This window comes from Chaetodon auriga, chromosome 8, assembly GCF_051107435.1.
Source record: "Chaetodon auriga isolate fChaAug3 chromosome 8, fChaAug3.hap1, whole genome shotgun sequence".
Taxonomy (NCBI): Eukaryota; Metazoa; Chordata; class Actinopteri; order Chaetodontiformes; family Chaetodontidae; genus Chaetodon; species Chaetodon auriga.
Genome location: NC_135081.1, coordinates 27,625,592 through 27,652,863, shown reverse-complemented (window position 1 = coordinate 27,652,863; position 27,272 = coordinate 27,625,592). Strand labels below are relative to the sequence as shown.

The window sequence follows — 27,272 nt, the reverse complement described above, 5'->3', positions numbered from 1 at the left end:
ACCTTCACACATCACTTTAACTCAACAGAGTGAAACGGCTCTGAAGTCAAAGCAGAACGAGCAGTTTCACATGGAGCTGTCAGAGCGAGCGGCGGACAGCTGGAGGTCAGAGGTCGAGTGAACGCTTCACTGAACTGATAGTGGACAGAAATACCCTTAAAGGTGCAGTGACCTGCAGGTGAAGCGTCAGCCTCAGCTGACCTGGACGTCACTCAGGGCGGATGACTGCACAAAAACAAGCAGGAAACTGGAAAATGGGTGACCTGACGATGACGCAGAGCTGCAGCTCGGTGGAAAAGGATCTGGAAGAATCCAGTCGGTCAGTGAGGCGGAAAGACGCTCATTTTCTTCTCACACTGAACAACCTTCACTTACATAAAATACATAAAAGACTCCAGAAACAGCACAGCAGCAGCTGAGCTGCAGCAAACTGAGTCAAACAGACTTCACAGTTCTTGTTTTGCATGTCGTGACCACAGCAGAACACCTGGTCAGACACCTGTGACAGGTATGCAGCATTGGTGCACGTCCCTGTTCATCCAGCATTCCTGTTCCCAAGAGGACGAATCCTAAAGTCTTTGGTGATCTGCTGTCCTATCAGCACGTTTATTGTATATATGCTAACATGCTAACAGTAGCTTCATGTAACAGGGCATCTTATCCCACTGACAATAGCATTTTAACAAGCTAACTGTTAAAACAATGCTGTTGCTAATGCTAAGTCAACATTCTGTTATGCTAGCAATAGCATTAGCATTTTGGACTGTCTCTGACTGAACCAACATACCCAACGAGCCAATCAGAGGCAGAGTAGGGTTGGTCATGACGAGCCAACCAGCAATTCAGGTGCAGCTACAAGGATCTGAAGGAGCTTTAAGACCAAATCAGCATTAGTGTGTTAGCATGCTAGTGATACTGTTAGCATGTTCCATAAGTATGCTACCTAATTAGCCTTAAGCTCAAAGTATATCTGAGGTTGACATGTCTGATTAACTACAACCTATCAAACCTGAAAAAGGTGCTGTGCTAAGACTCAAATCAGGGATGGATTCATCTTTTCAGGCCGAATCCTGATATTTACGTTTACAGTTTGGTGACATTCACAAATGACATTAGAAAGTTTTTTTTTAATGAACAGTAAGAAATCTTGATGAGGTACAAAGTTGGCACATTTCAACAGAGAAGTTTCAAATATCTGCGGCTTCTTGGCCACTTAGAAAGTGATGCTTCGCTAACGTTGACTCAGAATTTGACCTCATGGTGATTTTACATTCACTCAGTACAAAACATCTAAAACTGCTGATAACTGTCTGATAAAATTCTCAGTGGCACCTTCCTGCTCAGAGTTCAAAGTTCATCTCTCTTCGGGGGACCTGGTCCGCTGAGATCCTGGACTGGTATCGTGAAGCCGGTTTGTGATCCAGCGTGAGATAAAGCTGAGACCCGTTCAGGGGATTTACTGCAGCGGCACAAAGAAATATTAAGTGAAGCTGAAGGAGAATCAACGAAGAAGCTGCAGAAACAGAAGAATCACACTCAGATAAACGAGGGCTTGACCTCTTCAGTGTGTTCAACAGATTTGAGTTTTGAGACATTTTGCTGCTTTTTGTTCCACGATAAACCAACAACAAGCCTGAATCCAAAGACGATGTGACGCTGTGTAAAAGAAGTGAAACCAGAATCAATCATCAATAATCAAACTGTTCACTGACAGCAGCTTCCTGAAGTGTCTCACTGAGCCTTTCCAGGGTGCCCCTTTCATACCCAGTCATGATCCTCTCACCTGTCACCAATCAGCCTGTTTACCTGTGGAATGTTCCAAACAGGTGTTTTTGGAGCGTTCCACATCTTTCAGTCTGTGAAACGTGTTGCTGCTTCAGATTCACAATAAGAGATATTTACAGAAATCAATGAAGCTGATGAGGAAGAACATTAAACATATTGACTCTGAGCTGATCTCAGGTCAGTTTGTGTCAGAGAGGATCAGATCAGCTGATCTGTCATCTATTCTTTCATTTCTATTTTACACAGCATCCAACTTTTTTGGAGTCAGGGTTGTAAATATGATTATAATGTCTATTAAAGAAACTGTCTGTTAGTTTTAAACTCAGGTTGGACGTGATCATGTCCATCATCATCTCTGACATCATCACGCTGTTGAACTCATTCCATCGATATATTAAAAATGTCTCTAATGGTCTTTAGCACTTGTCACTAAACTCACTGCTTTTGTCCTCACCAGGATCCAGTAGGAATGATGACAGCTTTTTTGGGGTTCTGATTGGTCAGCAGTCGGCCAATGAGGCGTCTTATTGTTTTTTCCAGCCCACTTTAGATGACATGGCCGCATTCCCGTTACGTCCCTTCAGGTGCTGCTGGGCCAACGCTAGCTGACTAGTTCTAGTCCGGTCTCATGAAACTGATCAGATTCAGGGCGCCGTATCGCTGATGTGCCCTGAAGCAGGTTAGCCATGCATCTGACGTTACCACAGTGAGCCAGCTCTGCCAGGCTGGAAAACCTGAGTTAAACTCCAAGATCGTTAGACAACAACCCTGCTTAGAGGTCAAAGTTCAGCTTTGCTGAAAAACCTTGTCCTACCTGGAGCTGGAGTCAAAATAAAGCTTTGACCTCTTTTCAGGACGATCACATGTGAAGGTCTGTGAAGGCAAAGCGAACATCTGACAGCAGCAGACAGACACACCTGCTGTTCTTCAGCCTTTATGTTCCCTTTCAGCAGGACTGAACTTTACATTCAACCAGCAGAGTCAGACCGAGTCCATCCATCAAGACTCAGCTGCTCCTCTTTGTCCAACGACCGAGCGTCCTCACTCCTCGTCCTCCTGACAGCCACCACCTCCCCGAGCGGGACGCAGATCAGAGTTCGTCGTCAGAGTCCAAGTCGTCCAACCCGAAACCCCCCTTCGTGTACGTCTGAGCGTCTCCTCCTGAAGGGGCTCCGTTGATGTCGTTCAGGGGGACGTAGGTGTAGTCCCGACGTGCGGGCATGTCAGCCGCCGAGCCGCGACACGCCCACAGGAGGTGAACCAGGAGGCTGACCGCGAGCAGCGAGGCCAGAGTGCAGGTGATCGCCAGCCAGGTACGCCTGAGGAGAGACGGACGTCACATTAAGCAAAGAGCCTGATCAGAGCGAGCTGTATCTGTACGGAAGCTGGAAAGGGACATACTGAGAGGGAGTGACTGAGTACCCAGTTTATTCTAAATCTAAACGTTACGACACTGCAGTTCAACGTTATTTTCATGATCGATTCATCTGAAAATGACTTCCTCGATTACTGTTCAGTCATTTAGTTCACAAAATATCAGAATATAGTGAAATATGTTCATTAGATTTCCCCATTGTGGCATCTTCAAGTTATAAAACTGAGATGTTTGAGAAACTCCAAACCTTAAATATTTGGCCTGAAAATAACCAGAACCATTAATTCAGGTACCAGAAAAAGTTCCCAATCACTGTTCTGTTGATCAGATCATCTTTATGCTCCGACTTTGTAGTGAAACTGCTGCAAAACAGTTTTTCCAGGATGAAATAAAGCTGAATCTCACCTCCATGGTCTCCTCACTGCAACTCTACTGAGCTGTTTTAAATGCGAGGATCATCATGCATGTTGCATGTGTAGAAAAGCTGATTACAAGGACAAATGCAGACCGGCTACAGGCCATCGAGAAATCAGACTCCTGCAGAAAGCTGACTGGTCACAAACAGGAAGTGCATATAAACACAGGAACAGCGAGAGCTCGAGCAGGACGCCACAGCTGCAGCTCATCTTTACACGACGAGCCTATTTTTAAACCAGAGGAGCTGCTTAAGAATCTCTGCAGCGTTTAAGTCACCGCAGTCAATCTGAATTTTTATATTCACTGACGTCTGACATGAAGTAACATTCAGTGATGCCTTTATCCCTCACTTTGTCTCTTCTCCTACTCTGTTAATTGAGACCTTTAAGCACCACTGAACACAGACTCAGCGCTGTGTGAACCTACCTGTTGATAAAAGGATTTTCTGACTCTGACAAACACAAAAAAGTCACCAGAGCAGCTTTAAGCTACGTTAGCAATCCTCCTCCAGCTGAAGTGGACGTCCAGCGACCCTCCGCCATCGCACCACTCACACTGCTCTCGCCTGCTTCAGCTAAAACGTTTCCCTCTTTTGGCCAAATAAAGTCCTTTCCTCCGTCTGTGACCAGAGTCCCCGTCCACAAAGCGCTTTCCAGACACCATAGCAACAGCCAACAATTCCTCACTTGCATGTGAAAGGTAAGGAGGCTAATGAATGCGTCCCTTCCTCGTTTGCATGTGAAGGAGGGACGAGGAGCCAAACGCCGGTCTGGACTCAGAGGACGGAGCTCGTTTTCTCTTTTTCAGCGTCTCACATCAAACTGCTGCGATTCCTCACCAACAAAAACTTGAAATTAGCCGCCAAGAGTTTGACGATTGCTGATTTTATTTTGATAGAACTGAGCCACACTGACAGGAAACAGACAATCTGTGTTTGAGAGGCAGGAGGAGGCTGAACATTCGGCTCACTGATGGGACGATTTCACACCTCAGCTCTCCACGTTTTCTACCTCTGATAGAGAATCCCTGCATCCATCGACTGTCGATGACACGAAGAAAACGCTGAAGACAAGAAATAAAGCTTCTGCTCTTTAATGTCACTGCTGCTGTCCTGACGTCGCTCTGAAGAGTCAGATTTTGAGCCAAAACGTGTTAAAAATGAAAAATACTGTGACGATTTTCAGAGGTCAGAAGGTCAAACTCTGTGTTTGTGTGTGTGTGTGCGTGTGTGCGCGTGTGTGACCTTTGACACTCACTCTGTCAGATGAGGCTGCTCTCTGTGAGCTTCTTCATCTCGTCTCCAGGACGTAAACATCTGCTTGGCCAGACAATGTCCAGCTGAGGAGAGGAAGAAGTGGAGAGGAAGAAGAGGGGAGGAAGAAGAGGGGAGGAAGAGGAGGGGAGGAAGAAGAGGAGCTGGGTAAATACCAGGAGACATTGAGCAGGGCTGTTATCACCAGTTAAACACAGATCTATTTATATGAAGCTGGTCCGTATCCCTCCATGAACTCCATGACCAAGATTAAAACTTTGGTTTTGTCATTTCCTGCAGGTTAAATATTTCCTGTTCAACATTTGAAACATGCTGACCGACGATGACTGATTTAAGGAAATGATTTGTCAGTCTGAACAGCTGATTAAAGGCACAGCTTCATGTTTTGGGATACATGATTATTTGCTTTCGCGGAGAGGATTAATATCTCACTCACACACACACACACACACACACACACACACCGCTAAACACTCTCTGTAATTAATCAGAGGTTATTGGAAAAACCTGCAGGGAGAAAACAACATGCTATGAGAGACGAGGATCACATCCAATATCTGCAACACACGCACACACGCGCGCACACACACACACACACACACACACACACACACACACTATAATCTCTCTGTGTGTGATGTATGAGTGAGGATGATGATGAGGAAGAGGAAGCAGCTGTGATGCTGCAGGTAGATAATCATGTCAAAACCACTTCTGAGCAGCGAATCAGGACGGTGAATGAAGACTGAAGTAACAACCATCATGTGATGCCTGTGTGTGTGTGTGTGTGTGTGTGTGTGTGTGTGTGTGTACCTCTGTGTAAAGTGGAGTTGCTCTCTCCTCGCTGTGTGGCGTTGCAGCTTCCTGTCTGCGGGTCACATGGACACAGGTCGTCACAGTGACACTCCTGAGCGCAGGACGGACCAAAGAAACCCAGAGGACACGCTGGGACACGGAGACAGATTCAGAGTTTGACAGGAAGTGAACCCAAATCTTAACTCAAAAAAAAAATAAAATAAAATAAAAAATGTCTGCGCTGAGGAGAACTGAACGTCTGTAGAGTTTGGATAAACGGACGTCCAGCTGAAGTTTTGGTCGAGACGCTTGGCGTGACGTGCTGCGACCGCTCAACTTACAAGACGGCGTACTTCTACCTTGTTCACATGTGTCGCCGTGGAAACCAGGGGGGCAGGTGCAGCGTCCGTGGATGTGGTCACAGGAACCGCCGTTAGCACAGGTGCAGTCTTGCTTGCAGCCGTCACCAAAGAAACCTGGGAGGCACTCTGTAAATAAGAGAAGAAATCAGTGTTAGCATATCAGCAGCTAGCCGAGGCACTCAGGGATGCTACATGCTAACGTCAGCACACTAACATGCTCACAGTGATGATGCTAAAGGCTGGTGTTTAACAGGTGCAATGGTTTTAGCTTTAGCCCAGACCAAACCAAGTGACACTGCTCTGCTGCTAGCGTGGCTAACAACGTTTTGGCTAAAAACCGTTCAGAGCACAGGTGTTAATACAGGTGAGTCAAGCCAGCAGCACGGCTAATAAAAAGTAATTAATACGAAACACAGCTACGTTTCATACAAACATGGACTTCCTGTGACGACGACGACTGACTGATCCTCCATAAAACTCAACACACGACAACACAAAGTAAAGCAGGAACAATCATTTCTCCTGTTCAAGGACGAATGTGTGAGGAATCTGTTAGCGCTGTGTCGTCCGTCCGCGTCCCCCCTCAGCCCAGACGTCTACAGTTACAAACACTGTCTGCTGCTTGTGATTAAAAGTTACCCACCGGGTTTTTTGGGTTGCATCAGTCTGTGTGGTTTGTTCAAACATTCTGTCTGTTAACTGCAGTTGCCACTAACATATCTTTTACTTTCAGCTAAAAATCAACTGCACAGATTTATTTTGGAGAGTTTGTTTTATAGCTGGCAGTACAAAGGTTTTTATTTTCCACATTACTTCCATGCACGTGCAGCTGCTGCTTGTCTAGCATGACCACATTAATCGAGTTGAGAAAGCTGGAAGTGAGCTGACGCGCTGAGGGCGACGCTGCTCGAGAAGATCTCTGTGGATTTGCAACGTTTAGTGACACTTTCCTCTCAGGCTTTTCTGCTTTTAATGGCAGGCAAAGCTGTGTGTAAACAAGGTTCTCAGAGTGCGACCTTTGACCTCTAAGACGTATGATTAGAGCCGCTGGAAACATTCTCCAACAGACGACTCTGAGAGGTTAAAAGCAACGCCAACTTTTTCTTTTATCTTTGAGAGGAAATGTTGGAAAGTGAGTACAGGAAGAGGCGTTAGCTGTCAGTTAGCTCGTTAGCTCAGTCGCTAATCACTAGCATGAAGTCGAGCTTACTGCAGTATTTCTACTGAAACATCCAGCTCTTTGTTCCTCTGGGTTAAAAACAGATGGTTTACTGTACAAACTAGAGTGTGTGTGTGTGTGTGTGTGTGTGTGCGGCTCCTGATCACCTTGGCTGCAGTTCTTTCCTCTCCATCCAGCATCGCAGACACACCCATCTGCAACACACAGGAAACAGACACACAGTGAGTCAGCAGGCACGCAGTGGAAGAAGTACTCAGATACTTTACTGAAGTAACCACAGAGTACAAATACTCTGCTACAAACAGAATGGCAGAATGGCTCATTTCAGCATAACAATAATCACTGACACATTAATGTCTGTCATATAATTACTTCAGATGCTTCTGGGTGAACTTCCTCCTGGTGATCAATAAAGTTTTATCTTTGACTGGAGCAACACATCATAATTCAACTGTTGATTAAAGTTTCTATTATTAATCTGAATCTGCAAAGTAAGTACAATATTAGATCTGCTTGAAAAATGTAAAAAAAAAGTGAAATTACGGACACAAATTAAGGATTTTGGGAACACACATGAGAGAAGAGTCCAAGTCGCACCATAAAATCAGCTTTTAGCACAACAGCATCTGTGTGTGACATTACTATTACTACTGTACTACTATAAAGTATGCTAAACTAACGCAGTCATGAAGATTTATTGTGTCCCTGAATGAGGTGGACTAAATATTAGAAACACCAAAGTATCATTAGTACACCTGCAGAGACCATCCCAGTTAAAGAAGCCTTAAATTAGATAAAACAAAAAAAATGCTGTCCGGTTCTCCTCCACCTGCTGCAGCCGACCTCCACCTCCACACTTACTGGGGGTGCATACACCGTGGGGACCGCAGGCCGCCGGCTGGCACACCAGCGAGTCGCAGGCGGGCCCCTGCCAGCCGTCCTGGCACTGACAGCGTCCGTCCACGCAGTCTCCGTGTCCGCTGCAGTTTGCCGGCTGGCAGCGCGGCCGGTGAACGCACAGGATGGTGGAAACGCGGCGACTGCAGCGCCACCTGCTGTCCGATTCACTGCGAGGGGAGGACGGCGACACGGTGAGCAGATCCAGAGCACCGAAGCTTAAAACAATCACTACAATCACACCTGTCAGAGTCACACTTTGTGGCAGAGAAGAAGAAGAAGGCCTGGAGACTCTGAAGCTTTCATTGGCTCACCAGTGATCAGATGGGTAGCTGGCTAACGAGCCGTCCGTCACGTAGGTGGAAGACCCGCCTCCATCCAGATTGATGGCGTTGATGACTCCGTACTGCTTCAGAAACTCAGCCATCTCCCAAAGACTCATACTGCGCAGAGACACCAGAGGACAGGAAATGAGGCCGACACGGAGACAAACACTGAGACCAGAAAGACCAACGTCAATGACAGCTTGACAGGCAGACCGTCCGTCACAACAGAAACTATCAGATGGACATTCACGGTCCCAGAGGATGAAACCTACAGAGTCCACTGGTCCCCTGACTTGATGGCCGTCATTCAAGCTACATAGATACTCAACACGACCACCTCTGTGCTGTAAACACAGGCGTCAGAAATGTTAGCATGTTAAGCTGCTAACATTAGCATGCTAACAAGCTAAGATGACAGACATTATATATGAAATGTTCGGTGCAAATGGATGCTAATATGATCCATGCTACATGCTAAGAATCAGGATGTTGACAACCAGACCAAAGCTGAGCAAAGTCAAACAAGCAGAGATGTCCTCAGATGTCCTACAGTGGCCACCATACAGAGGTCAAACCCTCTGGATTTAGGTCACATGACCTTTCCTCTGGTGCCACCATCCAGACAAAGAAAAGTCTCTGAATTATTCATCACATGTTAGTTCATGTCAACTGGATTTTGTTTGAAAATTACAATATGAACAAATTCAAGTTTCACGTCATTAATCTTGTTTTATGATCACGTCTTTCCTCAATTCTCCATGTGAAACACTGTGCTCGCATGGTACATGTTCCTAAATAATAAGTGAAATTAGCAATCATTTATTCTGGTCGTCGGGTCGTGTTTCTGCGTGTTTCAGCGCTGAGGGTCTGGCTGCTTTCTGGACTCTGTGCACATGAACAGGACAGACTGCTGCGATTCACGAGGGTCAGTCCGTGAGTGGGGGGTCGCCGTGTGGTCCGAGCTGATTTCACATGTTTCATTGAGCGGAGACGCACAGAGGGCGGTGGACATGTTCAGACGTGTCAGCTTGTTGTGCCTATCAAAGCCGGATCATTAAAGCCGAAGCATTGACCTCCAGAGGGGCTGCAGGTCGCTGCACGCAGGGTGGGGGGTGGGGGGGTTGGATCAATACAAACGATTGGTGGAGAGGTCTTAGTGAGGTGAGCTGAGCCTGTTGGCGTATTAGTTCAGCCCCAAAACCAACACTTTAGAGATTAAAATGCTTTTACTGCACCCGATTTATCACTTTGACCATCCGTTTGTTTATCTTCTCCACCCTCTCTGGCACCTCCCTCCATCACCTCCTCCACCCACCAAGCAGCCCAGCCATACACTTCACTCTTATGATCAATTACATACTTTGAAACACATTCAATATGTCGGGTGGCTCATTACATGTACAACACCAGCCACCTCTGGCACTCGCTGCAGTCGAGTATTTTTTTGTCTTTTTAGGTAATTTTTAAGTTAAATTAGTTTTTCTATCGTTGCAAAAATATTCTTTTCTGTTCCACTGCCTTTTTTTTTTTTTACAGTCTGTGATATTAAAGAGGAGCTACAGATGGCCATGACGCACAAAACTAGCAAGAACGTCCCAGTAATCCCAGACTGAACCTCACCCCGAAACACAAACATAAGAAGAAAAAACTAAGTAGATAAAAGTAAAAAGCCAAAAGCACTCCGACAATAACTCACAACCGTCTTCATCTTCATCATCTCATGAAAACGCAGGAAGACGTTTGGTTGGTCGACGGCGACTCTGAGACTTTGTGGATGTCTCCGTTGATCTCAGCGTCTTTAAAGACAAATATCACTGCTGTCCTTCTCATTTCTGTAAAGACATTTTGTCTCTGTCGCATCAAAGGCTCCTGAAGCAAACAGACGGGTTGAGCTGGATTCTTTGAGGCTTCAGATGATTAGATTTGACGTTCGGTTTTTCTTGTTTTTTTAGCATTTTTCATCCTCTTTGATATGCGTTTGTACATAAATTGTAACCTGTAATGAAAAGTGCTGCCAGTCTGCGGCTGCACGTCTTCCTTCATCACCACCAATCGTAGCTTTAAGCCTTAAAACCACGCACTGATTGCTTGGTTAGGTTTAAAGTCGTGTTTCCTTCTTCATCAGGATGGGTTCAGATCTACAGAAGCTTGTTAGAAGAGACAGAAAACAGCACAGAGCTTGTTTTGCTTGTTCTTTGGCTCACAGGAAAATCAAATGCTGCATATTTCGCTCCTGCTCGGGCGCTTTGTATTGACTCGCTGTGAGTCACTTTGTTTTAATGGAATAAATTAGCATATTTATTTCTGCTCTCTCCTTCTCCCCAGAGGGAGGCTCACGCTCTCATCCACATACTGGAGGTGTAAATAAGTTTATTTAAAACCTCCATCTGATTCTGAGGAGATGTGGAGACGAGGCGAGGAGGCGGGGCTCTGGATGGAAGCATCAGCTCTTACCCTCTTTTTCCAGTCTGTCCATCTATCTGAACCAGGATCAGTTTGCCCTCGGCGTCGTGGCCCACCGCCGTCCTGGCCGACACCACATCCACAAAAGTGCGGAAGATACCTGAGAAAATACAAAAATGCTTGATGTAAGGCCTGTTTGTGTTGATGATGTCATTCAGGCTGACATCACATCTCACTGTGAACATTACTGTCCACGCTGGAGATCACAAGGAAGCTTCCACGCCGTTTGTCCTGTTCGCCGCCATCAAAAGAATAAAATGTTGGCATTGTGCGTTTCTGCTGAGCACGGCTTCGTCGTTTCACGTGCATCATAACAGCGTTTCTACAGCATATATCAGAGCGACGAAGTTCAGGTTATCAGTGTGTGTAAATGAGCTGACAACTGTATTTTTAACGAAAGACTTTTCCTGAGCCTAACCAAGTGGTTTTCGTGTCTAAACCTAACCAGGTCTGTTGTTTGAACAAACCTAACCAGTTTGCTGCCATGAGGCTGATGTTAACTTTGCTCGGTGCGCATAGTTTCACTCTCGTCTCTGTTAATCAAACATGGCAGCGTCGTGTTTGGGTGGTGTGATGGAGTCACGTCAGGTCACAGGCGGGTTTCTGTGTTATGTAAACGTGGCGTGGCAGCGCTCTGAGGTACTGTTACACTCGATTACTGCTGATCTGAAGCTGATCCAGTTTCTACCCGCCGGCCTGGGCTGAGGTCAGGTGAGCTGATCCTGGACCAGGGGAGGGTCCAGGAAGCGCTGGGGAGTTACTGAAACTCGGTCTGTTGAGCTGAAATTCAGGGAAAACCTTGATGTCCTCTGGAAAGCTTCTGTTCCAGAAACCAGCTTTATTGACAGTCTGATGTCGATAAAGTTTGATTTGAACCTGAGGGTCTGCAGCAGGTTTCGGATTCATTTGTCCCTCTTTTTCAAAGATTATTGTCAAATCTGCTGTTGCAGCGTTTGATTGGCCAGAAACAGGAAGCTGAATGTGAGGACACAGGACGTACCCGTCTCCTGGGTCTTGTCGCACTCGGCCGTCATGCTCTGGTTGATGTAAACCTCGCCGTTCCTCAGCAGCCACACCACACCGCTGACCAGCTGGACGAACGGGTTGGACTGGTCCAAGACGTCCTCCTGGGACAGATACCTGCGTGGGATGAAGGAAGGAGGGGAGACAGGAAATCAGGACATCACAAGTGACGTGCCACTGCCGCCGGTCGTTCGCACAGGAAGTGACACTGAACTGTGAGCGGAGTCTTGGGTTCGGTCCAATCACAAACAAGTGTGATCCTTCCCTTTCTGTAATCTGAAATGTCATGTTTTCTAAAATGTCACTGTGTTTTGACCCTCAGGGCCACCGTAGAGAACGGAGCGTCTCCCTCTTACAAACAGAAGAGAGATGAACCGAGTCCAGACCGCAGGTGACTCATCAACAAGGCAGCACAGGTGTGTGTGTGTGTGTGTGTGTGTGTGTGTGTGTGTGTGTGTGTGTGTGTGTGTGTGTGAGTGGTGGGGGGGTGATAAGGAGGAAGGCCCAGGATCAGTGAGCCGTGGCTACGAGGAGACGCTGTCCTCGAGTACACAGACACAAGAACAAAGCGTGTCCACGCTGCAGGTGACTCATCAGCAGATGCACAGCGCTGCTTTGAGCTAAATGCTAACGTTAGCATGTTCATCTGCTAACAGTGACAATGATAAAGCTAATAAACATGACGTTATAATGTTTACAAAGTCCAAAGTTCTCAGAATTCATCCCGAGGGGACCATGAATGTCACAATCCATCCCATAGTTGCTGACGATGCTGGGTGCAGAACGTTAGCGTGGCTAAAAAACTGAATTACTGCGACGTATCTGTGTCTAAAGCTACTCACTGTAAACATCCAGTTCATGAGGAGCACAAAGACTGAATGAGGAGCTTCTCTCTCCTCGTTCCTCAGCAGACAAACAGCATCAAACGTGATCAAAGCCTTCGGTCAGAGTTTAACCCACATCCAGCAGCTCACACTGATGTGCTGGCAGCTGGCGCAGCGCCACAGGTGCAGTTATACAACTGTGACCGCCGTGACTTCTGGGTTATTTTTACTCCGATAATGTTACCTCGACTCGGGGTGAGGGATGGCCTTACCTTATATTACCTGACCTTAAATTACAGCCAGCCAGAAGCGTGTTTTTAGAAAAATAAGTCCAGTAAACGTGTGGTGGGAAGCAAAGACCAGCTGCTGAACTGGTACTGCTGTTATTTTGTGTATATTGTCTGTAAGGTATACTGGTTCCTGCGCTGCCCTGTCTGAGTTACAGGACTGTCCCGGCCTGACATTTAGGCCCGGCTTAGGCCCAGTTTTATCTCTGCCTCATTCACCTGAACTGACTCTAAACGGTCAGCCAGCTCGTTTCTCCACTTTTTACAACAAACGCTCCGGGTTGTTATTCTGGGACGAGTGCAGGTGGAGCTCAGGACATTCCTGATGTCTCCTGTCCACAGCAGAGTCCCACCGAGTCTGTCAGTCTCCATTTTACTGCATTATAACCTTGTGTTTCTGTCAGTACAACCTCACTTATTTAAAAAGTTACTGGAGCCATTTTCTACTGATCAAATATTCTGATCAGCAATCAATAATTCTGGAAATTCACAGACTGTTTGCCTCAAAGTGACAAAGTGTTTTTCATTTGCTGAATTCGAGAATCAAAGACATCAGTGGTGAAAAGCAACAAAACACATTTACTCTAGTGCTGTGCTGAAGTACAGCTTTGAGGTATTTGTACTTTGAGTATTTCCATTTTGTGCCGCTTGATACGTTTACTCCACTTCACTTATTTACTGACTGCAGTTACTTTAATAATTCATATTTCTGATCAGGAACAGCACTCTGAGGTGGGACATTCTGCATCGTTTTGGTACTTAATGCCAGTAAGTAAAATTTTGAATGCAGGACTTGTGAGTATTTGTACACAGAGGTAAAAGAGCTCAGCACTGACAGACATCTTCACCCTCAGCTAAATATCACAAACCTTCCTCCATCATTACATTAAATTACTTTGACTGTAATGTGGTGGAAGAGTTTATCTGCTCCCTCAGAGTGAAGGCTGCTGGGAAATGAAAGGTAAAAAGCAGCATTGAACGTACGCACACCTCAGTGTCCGTTCTCTCTTCTTCTGTCTACAATTAAAGAATCATACACAGTATATATACACACATATGAGTACAGAGTGGATTTATCTCAGCAGACGAGGCCGCACAGTCGTCTGATAACAAGTTATTTCCACAGCACGACAGTCCATCAGTTCATTCAGGATGGAGCTGAGAGCTGAAGCATGGAGAGATTCAAAGACGATCAATAAAATCTGAAAAATCATACTTGAACTGAAGCGAAAACAGTGTTTGAGCCGCACTTTGATTTCTGGCTTTAAATCCAGAAAACAGTGAATTCCAACAATCCGATGACATAAAAGCACGATCGACCTTCAGGTGCAGATTTCTAAGACGCTCCTCAGCTGAAAGAAGCCGAATCATCTACTTTAAACCAGAGGCCGGACAGGCTGAGGACAGCGCGTCTCACGCTGAAGGACGGTGGAGTGTGTGTGTGTGTGTGTGTATGAGAGGTTTACTCCAGCTCCACTTTAACACCACAGACTGTTGCATCATGCAGGACTGCCACAGATCACTGACCTCAGGTATCAAACAAACAAGTTACAGGAACTTTTTCCTGGTTTATGGATAAACTGAGTGTTTGTTTGTGTGGGTGTAGTGGTTTTATAAATATCCTGGTGTGTCCTTGAGGACGAGTCCAGAACTTCAGAACCATCTGTTTTGACTGAGTGATATTTAAAAGAAGAAGAATTTGTTGTTTTCCAGCCTGAAAACAGGCGAACGCCACGCTGACATGAACGCATCATCCGCCAACTGTTTTTGAATAGTAAACCAAACTAAACTCAACCGACTTACTGCTCCACGCAAACAGGAAGTCACTGAATTCCATGTGTTTGACTGAGAGGAGGCCGGCGCCGCCAAGCCGCGAGGTCAGGGTGCACGAAGAGGAGGCGGAGAGGCGTTCAGGCGTTTCTCCTCAGAGTTTAAAGACACGTTCCAGCACAGATCATAACCCTCACAAAGAGTGTGCCGGTGCGCTTTCAAAATAAAAGCTGCTGGCATGCTGGCCGCTATTTACGTTTTATTTACGTTGTTTTTAATTCTTATGCTTGACCTTATTCCCTTTGACTCATTTTACTTCCCGTGTTGGTGTCATGACCCCTGGATCTCTTACCCGAACACCAGGCTGCCGTCCCTCCTGATGCCAAACTGGGCGTTCTGCAGCCCCCCGCTGTCCTGCACCCTCCTGCCGTCGCTCACCACGTTGCCCAGACACTTGTGCGTGTGAGTGTTGAAGAAGCCGGCGTTCTGGGCGTACAGACACCCGGCGGCCTTGGCCGTCTCCTCCACGGTGGCCCTCTGATGGAGGTCGCAGCCGCCCGGCCCACTGGGCTCCAACACTGACACCGTCCTCAGCGGGTCATGGACCACCGTCATGTGACCTGGAAAAAAGACGCAGCGAGGTGAGAAGAAACAACTGCTGCCTGACGGACACCAAGTCAAAACCCAGAGCGACATGACAGGTGATACATTGTGGTCGTTCCAGGTTCAGGTTTTCATTCTGGACGTCTGTTGGACAACGTTTACGAGCTTTAACGCCAACAGGCTTCAGAATAAGCGTCCAGAAATATCTCATCTCCTCCCCGATGGCCTCGTTACAGGCATCAGAGTTAAAAACTCTGTAGCAGCATTAAATTTGTCTGTTTAACAGGAAGCACGCTGATGTTTTCACTTTCAACCCCGTCAGCGGCGCCGCTGCAGCTGAAAGACGACTCTCGTAAACATTTTAAATGTCAGCTGCATGAATGGATCAAAGGTCAGACAGGAAATAAACAAACAGACGGATCAATAAATCAGAGGTTCGTCAAACAAGCATCAGATCCAGGTTCAGCGTCAGCGGTCAGTAAAGCTTCTCACTGACCGTAAACCCATCTGGAGCTGCCCGGCACATCCGACACGAACACCGAGGACTCGGCCGCCGCCGGCCCGCCGCGGTGGCTGGAGGGCCAGACCTCATGGGTGACGTTGCCGTGGATGACGGGCTGACAGTCCCTGACGTGGCGGTGAGAGTGGGAGGGGCCGTGGCCGTGGGCGTACGGCAGGAGGACGTCATCGTCCATCGAGACGCTGCGAGGAGAGAGAACCAAGAAACGCAGTTTAGGAAATGTTTCCAAAAACAACAACCGTGTTTGTTTATGACATGAGTGAACAACCATCAGCAGGTCTGAGCGGCACCAGGTGTTTCCACACTGATACACCTGCCAGTCCACTTCCTGTCTACTTCCTGTCTGGTTTGGCTCATCAGTCTTCAGGTGTGAACCGTTCAGTCTCTCATCAAACAAACGCGTCGATGCTTCTTTGTTTCCAGCTTCTCACACGTGAACACTTTCTGCTGCTAATGCTGCTTTTGAAAAGTCAAAATAACGAGCGTCTGACGGCGTCGTCCTCCAGATCTGCTGACTCGCAGAGGGGAAGAAAAACAGCCAAACACTCCCACAAAAACTAAAAACGGACTTTCCTCAAACCCTCCGAGGACGCCGTCCAAGTGGAATCTGCTTGGCGTGTTGGTCATAAATCCCGTGTTGGGTCAGACTTCATGTTGGTGGATTTCATCACAGCCTCCGTTGGTCAAATCTGGTTTCATCACATGGAGGAATGTGTTTTCCACCGAGCTGAGCTGTGGTTTCTCTCCGGCCTCGGTGTCAAAACACTTCAACACGCCTCCTCGTTATTTTCATGTTTGACTTTCTGGTTTTTTTGCCCGTTAGTGGTGGAGATGGGCTCCTTATCCCATGAATGCCCCTTTAAAACATCACAACAACGACGATTTGGAAATGTTTCACCTAAAATAATTCAGAAATTATGATAATAAACGTCCAGAATTCAACGAGAAGCTTCGCTGTAACTTAACTACAGTTAATATTCTCAAAGGCTGAACGACGGGTCAAGTTTTCAGGTCGAAAATGGACGAGAAATGAAGATAGTGAGCGATTTTTGGGCTGCGTTCACAGCACTGGTGTTCCCATTGTGTGATCTAGAACAAATCAAAGTGTTTTACTCTCATTCACTGACGTTCACTCACTCCTATCACATGACCTCTGTGTTGGCTGAAACGTGTTTTTATATACGTTTTTACTTTACAGACGACGGGCTTGGCACTGGATCACGATCACAGACGGAGGTCGACGGGTGAAACTGGTCCAGTGAGAAAGAGCTTGAAACTGGTTCAGTCCTGGAGTTTCACAGAGAAAAGACATTTAGAAATAAACTGGTGTGCAGATCTGGTTTTGGGCTGCGACTTCGTCATCAGGTCTATTGATTACAATTAAGAAATTCAGTTCATGATGATACCAAACAGAAGTCAGCAGCAAATCTTCACCCTTCAGAGGCTGGACATGTAAAATATTTAGCATTTTCGTTCAATAAATGACTTTCCCAGAGACGGACGACTTGCACTCAGCCAGGGACGTCGTTCGGGGTGGGGGTCTCTCCTGATGACCAGCAACGCTCTACAGCACAACACGCAGTCAGTTTAGCATTCGCCAATCAGAAGGCAGCAAACACACAAACAAGGTCAGGCTGAGTTCACCGCAGCGGGGGAGGGGTCCACCTTATGGAACTTGGAAGTCAAGGCCACAGAGAGGGTGTGTGTGTGTGTGTGTGTGTGTGTGTGAGTGAAACGACATGGCCGCCCTACAGACCACATATGAGGAGACACATAACATCACTTCCTCTGTGATGTTTACAGCTCTGTCTGTCTGTTTGTTTGTTTGTTTTTCAGCTGGACTGGAGACTAACCAGCGGCCCCGTTGTCATGAAGTCTTCGGTTCAGATGGATTCTCGCCCTCGAGTCACCTTCGTGTGTTTGATTGGCTGCTTTGACTGCATGATTTGGTATTTTTGGCAGTTTTGCTCCTCATGGAAGTCGTCTTCTGCATCGGTCTGTTGAGTTGAAGACGTTCAGGCCTCGACAGCTGACGTAAACTTCCTTTATCACCGCTCACGCTCTTCACACACGGTACTATGAGAGTAAGTTTGTCCTAAGAAGTACATGTACTGCGTTCCCCTTACTAAGGGTTTCACTTCTGGATTTTATGGCATTTGCAAACATTTATGGTGTGTTGTTGATTTTTTAAAAAGATAAGGAGGAATTTATTAACCTACAGCAGAAAAAAACAGTGACATAAAACTTTTATCTTTTATCTGAGGTGGTGAAATCTTGATGCGTCTGCTCGATGTGATCAATTAGCGGATTAATCAATAAACACTCGAGCGGTCACTTTCAAACAGCTTCTCTGTCGCTGAACAGACCTGCTTTCATTTCATAAAGTGTCCTGATATTTGTCATGTTGGCTGAGGTGGTTTCTGTTTCATGAACTGTGTGTAGTACTGTCTGATCTGACAGCGCCGCCGTGTGGTCGGAGAGTCCACCTGCAGCAGCGCTGACAGAGGGAAGTCAAACCGTCTCCTCACCAGCCGACTTTAAGCCTAAATATTGTTAAAATCATTATCGTTATTACTCACTGAGACACAGCAAGGGCTAAAACTGCTCTGGATGCCATTAATGTGACATATGAAATAAAACTATCCTTCTTGATGTTTATCTTCGTGACTCACACTGGAAGTTTAATGACATGAAGGGACTGAAGGCCTTTCGAGTTTGAGGTCAGTCACTCAAATCTGTGAACTTTGAACTCTGATAAGAGTTTAAATCCTGGTTGCTGTTGCTCAACAGCTGGAGAGAGAGGTTAGCGTGAATGTGTGTATTTAGAGTGTTAGCAGGAACCCGTCGAGTCATTAAAGGCTAACAAATATCGTTAGCGAGCAAACTCAACTGTCACAACAGAACGAAACAAGTTTGAACACACTTCCTCAATCTTTGGGCTCGGCTAACAGCTAGCACGCTAACATTAGCAGCTAGCCGAAACAGGAACCGGCGGGCTTACCGGGTCTTTTTGGTCTCGCACAGCCGGACGCAGAGCCACAGCAGCATCCATAGAAACGGACATTTCACCGACACTGCTGCCATATGAGGAGGAAAACTAGCCTTCCGAACTCCCCTCGCCTCCTGCTGGTCACCACATCATCCAGCTAGCACACGGCATCAAAGTAAACAAAAGAAACACACGACTTCCGGTCACTATACAAAATAAAAGCCTATTGTTGGCAGACCGTCAGAAGAGGAAAAAAAGAAAAGTCAAAATGAGCTAAGTCAGATTTAATTTTGATTCAACTCAAAAAGTCAAACAACTATAGAGTCTTTGATTATCATGACTCTAAACCTCATAATTTTGACTTACATACCTTGACATACCTTTGTCGCACAATAAGTTATCTTATTTTGTCATTTCTTACAAATAATTTCTTCCATAATATTTTTTGGTTTATCAACCGTCAGGAAAAAAAGTCTGTGCTATCTCTGTGCTGATAAATTCTGGTGCAAACTAAGACTGATAATACTGACTTAAAATTAGGTTATGGGAGGTTCCAGTGCTGTTTTCAATTCACTTCAATTCAAAAGAATATGGAGCGACTTCTAGCTACTTTATTACAACTTTAACCACTCAATGAAAGAACTTTATATCAAAGATAACAGTAACATAAAAAATATACATATTGTGGATTTCTTTAAACATTACAAAATATGAAATTTAAAAGAGCCCCATATGAAAAAGAAAAAATAATCAGAAAGAAAATGTGATTTTTTTTAATCATAGCAAGAATTGATCGGAGAACATCTGTCAGTATTACATCTCTTAATTTGAAAGAACTACCACCTTCTTCCGGTAAATGTGACGCAATGTAGTAACTTGACGCAGCGCGGTCACATGACTGTCACCGTCTCCTGACTTCTTGTCACCGCGTGGTGCACAGACTCGGATCACCTGTCCTACTTGTGCTGACACGACGGTGAATAAACCGAAAAATCAGCAGTTTTTCATTTTATAAAGGATAAATCCCAAATAATGATTTAAATCATGACAATCAAACACCACAAACTAAATTAATATTGACAACGTAAAGTATTGTGGATGTAAACACATGCAGTAAAAGCAGTCTGACTCACAGTACTCATCTGTTTATACTCAAATAAAAACCAGCCCATGGAGTCAGACAACATCCTGTTCTCTGATAACATCTCCATCACCTCTGAGAGGTCAAAGGTCGTCCCTCACCACTTTACACTTTTTGTCGGGTGGAGGCTCCTTCTCCCATCCTCTGAAGTCATCCGATTGATAACTTCAGCCCCAGTCATGTGACTCCAGTGCTCACCTCTGGATGGGTTCACCTTCCTAAACTTCCTTCCAGGTGCTTCTTCTGTTGCTTAGCACATGAAAGTCGTCCTGCTGTTTGATTGGCTGAACATTCCTCTCAGATATTTTACCGTCATCTGTGTTTCTGATGCTTTCGTGGAGTCAAGCCGTTGATACCGATCAGTGGAACGTGTGGAGGAATAACTGAAAAGAATCCATTTCCAACTCGCCCGCATGAGGTGAACCACCGGCCGGACCATCAGCAGAGAGGTCAGCGTGACGGTGATGATCAGCCATGTTTGTCTGCAGGGGGAAGTTTAGATGTGACGTCTTTACAAACCGTTGATCAGTTTCTGGAAACAACTTCATCAAAATGCCAAAATACTGTCTTATTTTTAAAAAGTCAGCCTAATCAGTCTAATAAATCTGACAGTTTCCAGCTTTTTAAAATATTTCAAACTGGATTCATATCTAACATCTGTATCAGTTAAACTGCTCCTACGATAAACTCAGTTTTCTCTGATTGTCAGCTATAAAAAATAAAAATAGTGCAGAACTTTGTCATCAAAAATCATCATTTTTGAGGCACCGAGATGATTTAACCGAAGCTTTGACCCTCCGTGGGAGAACTGATTGATCAAACATCTGATCAGTCCTTCGTGAGTCATGTGACTTGACCTTTGACACTTACTCTGTCAGATAAGGTTTGTCTCCACGAGCGTCCTCCTCTTGTCTCCATAATGTAGCCAAACACCGACCTGCTGAGGAGAGAAGAGCTGCGTCACACACCTGTAACTCTGGCCATCAGGTAGAGGCGGTGCAGTGAGGTCAGCGTCTGCTGCGTTACCTCTGGTTAATCTGCCGTCACCGGTGGAGGCACAGCTTCCTGTCCGCGGGTCACATGGACACCAGTCGTCACACCGACACCTCTTAGCACAGGACAGACCGTAGAGACCAGGAGGACACACTGAGGGACGGACGGACGACGATGACATTAAACAGAAGCCGTGTGGTTCTTCCTCACTGTCGTCACGTCCTTAAGAAACACTGACGCCACGTCCTACCTGTGTCCTGATTTCCCACCTTGTTCACAGAAGTTGCCATAGAAACCAGGGGGACACTCACAGTGTCCGTTGACGTGGTTACACAAAGCTCCATTAAAGCACACGCAGGTGCGTCTGCAGCTGTCACCATAGTAACCTGGAGAGCACTCTTTACCAAAGAGGAAGAAGAGAGGCGATACAGAGAAGAAGAGAGGGGATACAGAAGGTGATCGCAGGTGATTCAACGCACAGTCCGGAGGCCATGTTGGAGGTCTGCACCTCTGGAAACAACCAGTGAAAATCTTTGATGAAATCCATCATCACACGTGATGAACTGTGTCTTTGGTGGAAGTTTGTTCTTGTTTGTTGTCCTGAAAGGACCCAGAAAAGGTTTCAAATATCGACCTTCAAAGACAAACAGCTGATCGGTTTATCAATGTGGAACAGAAGAGAGAGTGTGTGTGTGTGTGTGTGTGTGTGTGTGTGCGGGAGTGACCAGATGAGGCCCCTGATCACCTTGGCTGCAGTTTTTTCCTCTCCATCCAGCAGCACAGACACAGCCATCTGTGACACAGACAGACGGACAGACAGATGGACGGATGGACAGACAACAGAGTCAACATGTTAATAAAAAGACACACAAACAGATGCAGATTTGCTTTAGAGGAAGGAAATCCAAACCAAATAACAAAGCTCTCTCTCCCTTCTATCATCTTTCCAGCTGCTCGTTGGTGCTCAGATGTGTCGTGTGAGAAAGTGACGGACGGCCAAGGTTCAACATCAGATTTCCAAAAACAAGATTCAGGCAGTCAATCATTTGGACGTTTAAAGTGTTTGCAGACGACTGCGAGCAGCTGAGATTCTGCACTTTCAAACCTCTCTTTCCATTTTCTCAAGTCTCTCAAGGATTCAAGACTCTCCAAAGCTCCGTCCTCAAGGCAGCCGAGCAGCGTCCAAAGCAGTTCATTGACATGTTGACACACTACCTCTGCTGGATCTTTTAACTTACATCGATCGCTCTCGTTTTGACCACCACCGGCTGCAGCCGACCTCCACCTCCACACTTACTGGCGGTGCAGACGCCGTGGGGTCCGCAGGCCGCCGGCTGACATGCCAGAGAGTCGCAGGCGGCCCCCCGCCAGCCGTCCTGGCACTGACAGCGTCCGTCCACGCAGTCTCCGTGTCCGCTGCAGTCCTCTGGCCGGCAGCGCCGCTGATGAACGCACAGGATGGTGGAGACGGGCCGAGCACAGCGCCACCTGCTGTCCTGTTTACTGGGAGCAGAGGACGAGCAGGAAAGGACAAAGTGAGGACACATCATATCACTAATATCACCGCTCGTCTTTCTACTTCAACAAATACTGATTGTACAGGATAATAAACTTTATTTTAATGGCACCACAATGAAGATGAAAATACAACATTAACCAAAAGCAATGAGACAGGAATCATAAAGAAGAGTTTAACAGAAGGTCAAAGGTTGATCTATTGATTTAAAAAAAAAAAAAAGCTCAATCACATAACATCCATTTGGCAGACATTTTTGTCAAGAGACACTTATGACATGCATTTTATTTCTATATCAAAACAGCCACTTGAGTCATTTGATGTCACTTACTGGATGAGCCCAGCAGCACTACGTCTCAGTCTCATGTGACCACAGGCTATGGGTCCATCCCATCACCATACAGTCCCCTCACATGTTCCTTATTTCCACTCACATCAAAAATAACTCAGAAAAAAACATCAACAGCAGCAGAACGCAGAAACTCGGCCATTTACATACAGAAATACTGCAGCTGTGCAAAACTGTAGGCAGTGTTCCTGCTGTTAATCAGTACAGGCCATAAGACCATTTGTCCTCTGCGTGACAGACAGGACGCTGCTCACTGAGAGGTTATTAAAGCAGCCGTGTGCTGGAAGTTAACTTGACAAAACGGACACAAGGGGGAGTAATGAGCTCATTTCAACACAGAACTCATGTAAAGGTTACACAGAGGACGCTTTAGCTGAAGTCTTTTTCAAACATGATGTTGGTTTTACAGGAGAAGGCTTAGGTGTGTGAGGATGAGGACATCCCTTAAGTTTTCAATGGATGAGACAGTCCTGAATGGGGACACGTCATGTCCTGAGTCCCACGTCTGCAAACAATGAAACATCTGTGTAATAAAAGCTGACAGAACAGAGAAGTTCTGAAGCCCAGAGAAACAAGGACACATGGAAAACGGGCTGCTGCCTGATGATGATGATGATGATGATGATGATGAGTAAAGCTTGCTGACCATCAGCTGAACTTCCTTTCTTATTCATCGTTGTAGGAAACGGACAGACTGACACTGACTCGTTGACTTAATTCTGATGATTTTCAGTACAGTACAGTCCAGCTTTAGTTAGCTCACCATAGGTCAGTTGGGTAGCTGGCTAACGTGCCGTTGATCACCAAGGTAGAAGACCCGCCCCCGTCCAGATTGATCGCATTGATCACGCCGTTTTTCTTCAGGAACTCTGCCACCTCCCAGAGATTCATCCTGCTCACCAACAAACAAACACCATGAATGCTATGCTGGGCTGTCGTGCTTCTGCCAGGTGCACGCTTAATGTGTGTGTGTACAACAAGCTGACAAATATCAAAATGTCATAGAAGGAGCCAGCAAAGAGGGAGGACTGATGGACATTTGTCCACGCACAGCAGTGTTTCACAAACTGGTCTGATTTAGTAAAATAGGACACGAGTCTCCAGCCAGGCGAGGCTCGTTCCACTCCACAGTGAAACACATGAGTAGAAATCAATGTTACCCTCTTTTCTCAGTCCGTCCTTCCACATGAAACAGGATCAGGTTGCCGCTGGCGTCGTGACCCACAACCGTCCTCGCTGACAGGACATCCACAAAATCACGGAGCACCTCTGTCAGAATATAAAAGAAGTGTTTTTTTTCAGGTGTAACACTTGAAAGCTTGTGTTATCAATAAATACTACAAAATATCCTCAAAATCCTACAACTCTGATTCGAAAACAGCTGGGACGCCTTGTGAAACATCAACAAAACGAGACCTGCTAATCTGATATCTGCTCAACTGAAAACAATACAAAGACAATATATTTAATGTCTGACGTCGACATCCTTGATTTTTGTAGATATATGCTTACTCTGGATTTCCAAACTTGCTGCCCACTTTTTAAAATAAATCATCACCAAACAAACTACAAACAACTTTGTTGAGCGTTAAAATTTTCAACCAATCATCAAGTTATTTATCAAAGAAAATGCAAAACATTGGCTGGTTTCAGCTTCACAGACTCGAGGAGCTTTTCTCTGTTTTATATCATTGTAAATTAAATATCTTTGCACTGTCAGACCTCTGGCTGAATTGCAATTTTTCAGTATTTTCTGAAAGTTTATGGACGTACAAATCATTAAATGAATGGAAAACATAACTGTCAGTTACAGTGCTCGTAAATTCATCCTCATCTTCTTTGTGTTTATATTCTCTCTTCTGTGTGTTTCCCTCTCTCATGAGCTTCTGTTTGAAGTTTGTGCCTGCAAACATTAACTGCTTCACTTGACTGGAAATGTATTGAAAGGAATCGCAAGATCTGTGCAAGAGTCCATCTTGCAAGGCTTCAAGTGGTTTGGACCAATCAGCGTCCGGTGTGGAACGACTGGCAGTTATGGGCGTGTTTTTGTTTCTGTTTTTTGTTTCTTCTGACTGACTGAGGTGTGTGGCTCTTGCAGAGCGGTCACTGCAGTAAATGCCTCCAAGCGTGATGATCTGCATTGAAATGCTGATGTTTGCCTGCAGCCGTACCCTGGTCGACCATCCTGCTGCACTCGACCTTCAGGCTCTGGTTGATGTAAACCTCGCCGTTCCTCAACAGCCACACCACAGCTACTGGGAGTGTATCATGGCTACTGGAAGGCCAGGTCTCATATGGCGCCCTGCCATGGGCCAGAGATGGACAGTGCCTGACGTGGTGATGAGAGAGGGAGGGGCCGTGGCCCTCAGCATTTGGACGCAGAAGGTCACCATCTGTAGAGACTCTATGGAGAGAAAATTACAACAAATATAAATAAAAAACACTTTTTATTATCAAAATACACAACATAAAGGAAGCCTGACCAGTGAATGTAATGTGCAGAGCTGAAACGATTAATTTTTAAGCAAAAATACAACAAAATAAAAAGAAAAACTCTAGTTCCAGCTTCTCCAATGTGTAGATTTGCTGTTTTTCTCTTTTACACTTCTGCAGGCTGAATGTCTTCTGGGTTTTGTACTAAATGAAAAACAAAACATTTGGAGACCACATCTTGGCTAATTTTCATCTGTAATCCCAGAGCAGGCAATCGTTGAAAGCAGGAACATTAAGATAAAAGCACTGAAAATACAATCAACAATAAAAGCAGTAAAAATATGCAGATGGAGACAAAGCCTGCACTGCAGAGACAACAACAACACAAAATCGGGAACCTGGTTGCACATGGTTTACTGCTAGCACAATATTCTTACTGATAATTTCCACAATAATTACCACAATTCACTAGAGGACAAACAGCAAAAAACTGCAAAATTTTTATTCCTCACCAATTTTGTTTTACTATTTAAAATCTTGAGGAGGTTTAAGGTCATATCATTAAAGAGTTCTGTTCTCTGTAGCATTAGCGGTTTAGCATTAGCCACAGTCAAGGCTGTGACGGCTGTGTCACGTTAGCATGAATATAATGACATACAGAGTCAGCTTTTGGTTTAACGTACTGATACGACTAGCACAAACTAATGCTAAGAATGACAACATTCATGAATGATAGTCAATAAAATAACAATACTGTCGGGCTAATTTAACTAAGCGTAGAGCGTGTTCCCACTAAACACGATGTCGCAAGATCGCGCAACAAGATTACATACAAAGTCAATGCAAAGACGCGATTTGAGGCGTCATCGCGCCGGGCGATGAGCTGGACGCGATCGCGCGGCGCGATGGGCGCGATGGACGCGTTGGCCGCGAAAATCGCTCCCATCGCGTCGCCCCATCGCTTCATCGCTTCATCGCTCGAGTTGAAGTAATTGAACTTTTGCGGCGAATTCGCGTGAAGACGCGCCGCGACAGCCTATCAGCGTTGAGATCGCCATCGACGTGCTGACGTACGGACGTCCTCGTGTTCCCTCGCTGCGCAAACCAAACCGCTAGAAACAATGGAGGAGCAGTTAATTGTTGCCGACACCGCTCACCCAGAGCTGTATGACAGTTCCTGTCCCCTCTACAGGGTCAGGAACAAGAAAGACCAGGCCTGGGTGAGCGTGAGCGAGGTGTATGGACTATGGTGGTTAGCGATGGTGGTTATCTCAGCCATGGTCGACGAGAGAATGAAATGGCGGAAGAAATGTTGTTGTTTGGGCGGGCTCGTCGCGCGACGCGATACCGCAACAAGGCGTTTTTTTGCATATTGGACCAGCATCAAAACTGGAGCGTGTAGCGCGACGAGATTTCATTTGAGGCGCGATTAAATCGCTTTCATCGCGTTTGGTGGGAACACGGCGTCAGTTTAGCTAACTAGCTAAGCTAACTTAGCTAACACTCACTGTGCCGATTCGCTCTCCAGCAGCCAAACCTGCAGCAGTACGAACCCCGCACACTGGCGGGCCGTTGCCCACGTTTCCATGGTTACAGGGCTTCGCGTTAGACGGAGGGACGGTGTGTCGGTACAAAAACCACAGACAGTCAGCGTCTGGGGAGCTGCCGGTTGCTTTAACGGGTTGAAGTTTTGGATTCTTGCTGCTCCGGATTCCTTACCCCGCCGCCACGGACGAGACCGACGAGAAAAACGACATTACTACGGCGACATCCGCCACCTGCGCCACAGGTGAGGCTCACCAGGCCGTTCTCCGCACAGACTGAACTGTTTTTAGGACTTTTCTGAGAAATGTTAACGATGTGCAGAGGGAACAAACAACATGTGAGCCTAAAAGACCTACACGAGAGTGTTAATCAAAAACGTCGTTATATCACGCTTTTCACAGAACGA

General features: G+C 45.9%; 2 protein-coding genes across 5 annotated transcripts; both read right to left on the bottom strand.

Annotated features, from left to right (window-relative positions):
• Window positions 1-793: 793 nt before the first annotated feature.
• Window positions 794-19,099, bottom strand: LOC143324471 (N-acetylglucosamine-1-phosphodiester alpha-N-acetylglucosaminidase-like). 4 transcript variants are annotated; one of them, XR_013077462.1, is made up of 13 exons: window positions 18,902-19,099; window positions 15,877-16,082; window positions 15,130-15,397; window positions 11,874-12,013; window positions 10,865-10,973; window positions 8,399-8,527; window positions 8,049-8,254; window positions 7,334-7,381; window positions 6,005-6,133; window positions 5,664-5,795; window positions 4,834-4,915; window positions 1,784-3,104; window positions 794-1,734 (listed from the first exon to the last, which is right to left on the bottom strand). XR_013077462.1 is itself a non-coding variant. In XM_076736999.1 (12 exons), the coding sequence occupies exons 1-12, from the start codon at window positions 18,982-18,984 to the stop codon at window positions 2,876-2,878; spliced, it is 1,761 nt and encodes a 586-aa protein (XP_076593114.1). In that variant the 5' UTR covers window positions 18,985-19,099; the 3' UTR covers window positions 794-2,875. The 4 variants fall into 4 exon arrangements, 1 of the variants encoding a protein (XP_076593114.1); XR_013077463.1 differs by having other exon boundaries at window positions 794-1,513; window positions 2,240-3,104; XR_013077464.1 differs by having other exon boundaries at window positions 794-1,459; window positions 2,240-3,104.
• A 1,075-nt stretch (window positions 19,100-20,174) lies between these two features.
• Window positions 20,175-25,080, bottom strand: LOC143324472 (N-acetylglucosamine-1-phosphodiester alpha-N-acetylglucosaminidase-like). The gene is made up of 9 exons (XM_076737001.1): window positions 25,060-25,080; window positions 24,049-24,157; window positions 23,652-23,780; window positions 22,321-22,526; window positions 21,769-21,816; window positions 21,293-21,421; window positions 21,057-21,176; window positions 20,901-20,970; window positions 20,175-20,512 (listed from the first exon to the last, which is right to left on the bottom strand). Exons 1-9 carry the CDS (start codon window positions 25,070-25,072, stop codon window positions 20,281-20,283), a joined length of 1,056 nt encoding a protein of 351 aa, XP_076593116.1. The 5' UTR covers window positions 25,073-25,080; the 3' UTR covers window positions 20,175-20,280.
• Between the last annotated feature and the right edge of the window lie 2,192 nt (window positions 25,081-27,272).

Excerpts from the sequence above, each read along its gene's own strand:
- LOC143324471 (XM_076736999.1), bottom strand. The coding sequence starts at position 18,984 with ATGGCAGCAGTGTCGGTGAAATGTCCGTTTCTATGGATGCTGCTGTGG. Across the intron at positions 16,083-18,901 it reads TGCGAGACCAAAAAGACCCG|CGTCTCGATGGACGATGACG; the intron begins GTAAGCCCGCCG and ends CTCTCCTCGCAG. Across the intron at positions 8,528-10,864 it reads GGACAGACTGGAAAAAGAGG|TATGAGTCTTTGGGAGATGG; the intron begins GTAAGAGCTGAT and ends GTCTCTGCGCAG.
- LOC143324472 (XM_076737001.1), bottom strand. Across the intron at positions 21,422-21,768 it reads AGGAAAAAACTGCAGCCAAG|AGTGCTCTCCAGGTTACTAT; the intron begins GTGATCAGGGGC and ends TCTTTGGTAAAG. Across the intron at positions 20,513-20,900 it reads GACAAACCTTATCTGACAGA|ACAAACATGGCTGATCATCA; the intron begins GTAAGTGTCAAA and ends TTCCCCCTGCAG.